The sequence below is a fragment of the Selaginella moellendorffii genome, unplaced genomic scaffold (genome assembly GCF_000143415.4).
Source record: "Selaginella moellendorffii unplaced genomic scaffold, v1.0 SELMOscaffold_488, whole genome shotgun sequence".
Lineage (NCBI taxonomy): Eukaryota > Viridiplantae > Streptophyta > Lycopodiopsida > Selaginellales > Selaginellaceae > Selaginella > Selaginella moellendorffii.
In genome coordinates, this window is record NW_003314743.1 from 3,697 (window position 1) to 5,502 (window position 1,806).

The 1,806-nt window shown below is 53.4% G+C and overlaps 1 protein-coding gene across 1 annotated transcript in view; it reads right to left on the minus strand.

Annotated features, from left to right (window-relative positions):
• Nucleotides 1-1,622, minus strand: part of LOC9641270 (pentatricopeptide repeat-containing protein At1g63400) — a gene marked incomplete at its 5' end in the record, with an annotated part of 2,953 nt that extends 1,331 nt beyond the window's left edge. The window contains one exon of the mRNA XM_024668163.1: nt 1-1,622. Coding sequence (XP_024523931.1) covers nt 1-1,622 — 1,622 coding nt within the window.
• Nucleotides 1,623-1,806: the final 184 nt, after the last annotated feature.

Below are 1,806 nucleotides of genomic sequence, written 5' to 3' on the forward strand. Positions count from 1 at the left end.
TAGCTCCAGCTATCCGGTGGTATGTCTTTCGCTTCCATCTCGTGGAAAACTTGGCAGGCTTGATCGATCTTCGACTGCTGGCACAGGCCGAGGATGATAGTGTTGTGTGAGCGACGGTTTGGAGTACAGCCCAGGCGCTCCATCTCGTTGAACAGGAGGAGAGCTTCTTCCACTCGGCTGGACTTGCAGAGCCCGTCCATGACCGTGTTGTAAGTCACCACGTCCGGGACGTGACCATCTTCTATCATCTTCTTAATCAAGTCGCAGGCCTCCTCCAGCATTCCTCTCTTGCAGCTCGCGTCGATCATAACGTTGTAAGTCACCGGGCTTGGAGGGCAGCCTCTTCGGTTCATGTCCGCGAAGAGCTCGCGAGCATCGTCGAAGCTGTTGGCCATGCAAAGCCCGTGAATGAGACTCGTGTAGGCCACCGTCGAGGGAGTCACTCCCGAGTGTAGAAGCTTTTGGAAAAGGTTGCGAGCGTCGTTAAGTTTCCCTGCCTTGGCGAGGCCGTCGATGAGGATACCATAGCTCCAGCTATCCGGTGATACGTTTCTTTCGTTCATCTTCTCGAACATCTGGACCGCCTCGTCGATTCTATCGTTTTGGCACAGTCCCAGGATGACGATATTGTATCCGCGGAGGCTTGGAGGCGAGGAACTCGAAGAAGAACTAGACGGAAGTTCTCTGTCACCAAACAGCCGGACTGCCTCCTCGACGCGACCGGCCTTGCAAAGCCCGTCCAAAACCGTGCAGTAGGACACTTCGTCGGGAGCACACTCCTCGTCGGGCATCGCTCTGAGAAGCTCGCGAGCCTTGTCGACTTGTCCTCGCGAGCAAAATCCTTCGAGAAGCACGTTCAAGGTGACGAGACAAGGCTCACGCCTGTTCTCCCTGTAAACTTGCAGCGCCTCGTCTATCCGTCCGGAATCCATGAGCCCGACAAGAACAGAGTCGAGAGAACCGGCCGCGAGAGGTATTCTTTTCTCGGACATCGTTCTCGCCAGCTCCAAGGCATCGTCCACTCTGGCAGCCTTGCAAAGCGCCACTACGACGATGTTGTAGGCGCTAGAGTTTGCAACTGGCATAATCTCCAGTAGCTGAAAGGCACGCTCCATGCTTCCTCGCAAGCATAGCTCGTGCGCCAGAAAGCTCGATGTTGCAAAGTAAGGTGGTATCATCCTGCTTCTCATCTCGTCCATAACTAGCTCCGCCTCGTCCATCTTCCCAGCCTTGCAGAGCCCACACAAGATGGTGGTGAAAGTAAACGAGTCAGGAAAACACCCTCTGTCCACCATCACTTGCACCATCTTCTTTACGGCCTCTGTTTCCTGCCTCTTCGAAAGGCTGTCTATCAGAACGTTGTAAACGTCCGGGTATGGAGAGTGGCACTCTTCCATCAGGGAGAAAATTTTCACCGCCTCGAAAGTTCTCCCAACGTTGCACCATCCCTGGATGACGCTGGTGAAGAGCAAGGGAGCCGGAAAAATCCCTTGCTGAAACATCACTCGAAGAACTTTCTCGGCCTCGGCTAGCTTCTCAGCTTCCACGAATCCATGAACAAGGGACGAGCATGTAGCCTCCTCCACCAGAGTAAAATCCCTTGAGAACTTGTGACAAAATACCTTCCAGGCCTCCCCAAGCTTTATACTACCCTGAATTCTTTTTCTAACTTTGAAGCGCTTTTTTTCTTTGCAATTCTACCCGCATTGCTTCGATCTTCCACACCTGTTCTGGACAAATCGATCAATCTCCTCCAGCGGCTTCCACTGGAGCATCTAAACCCACCTGAGAACGATCGCCTGCTGC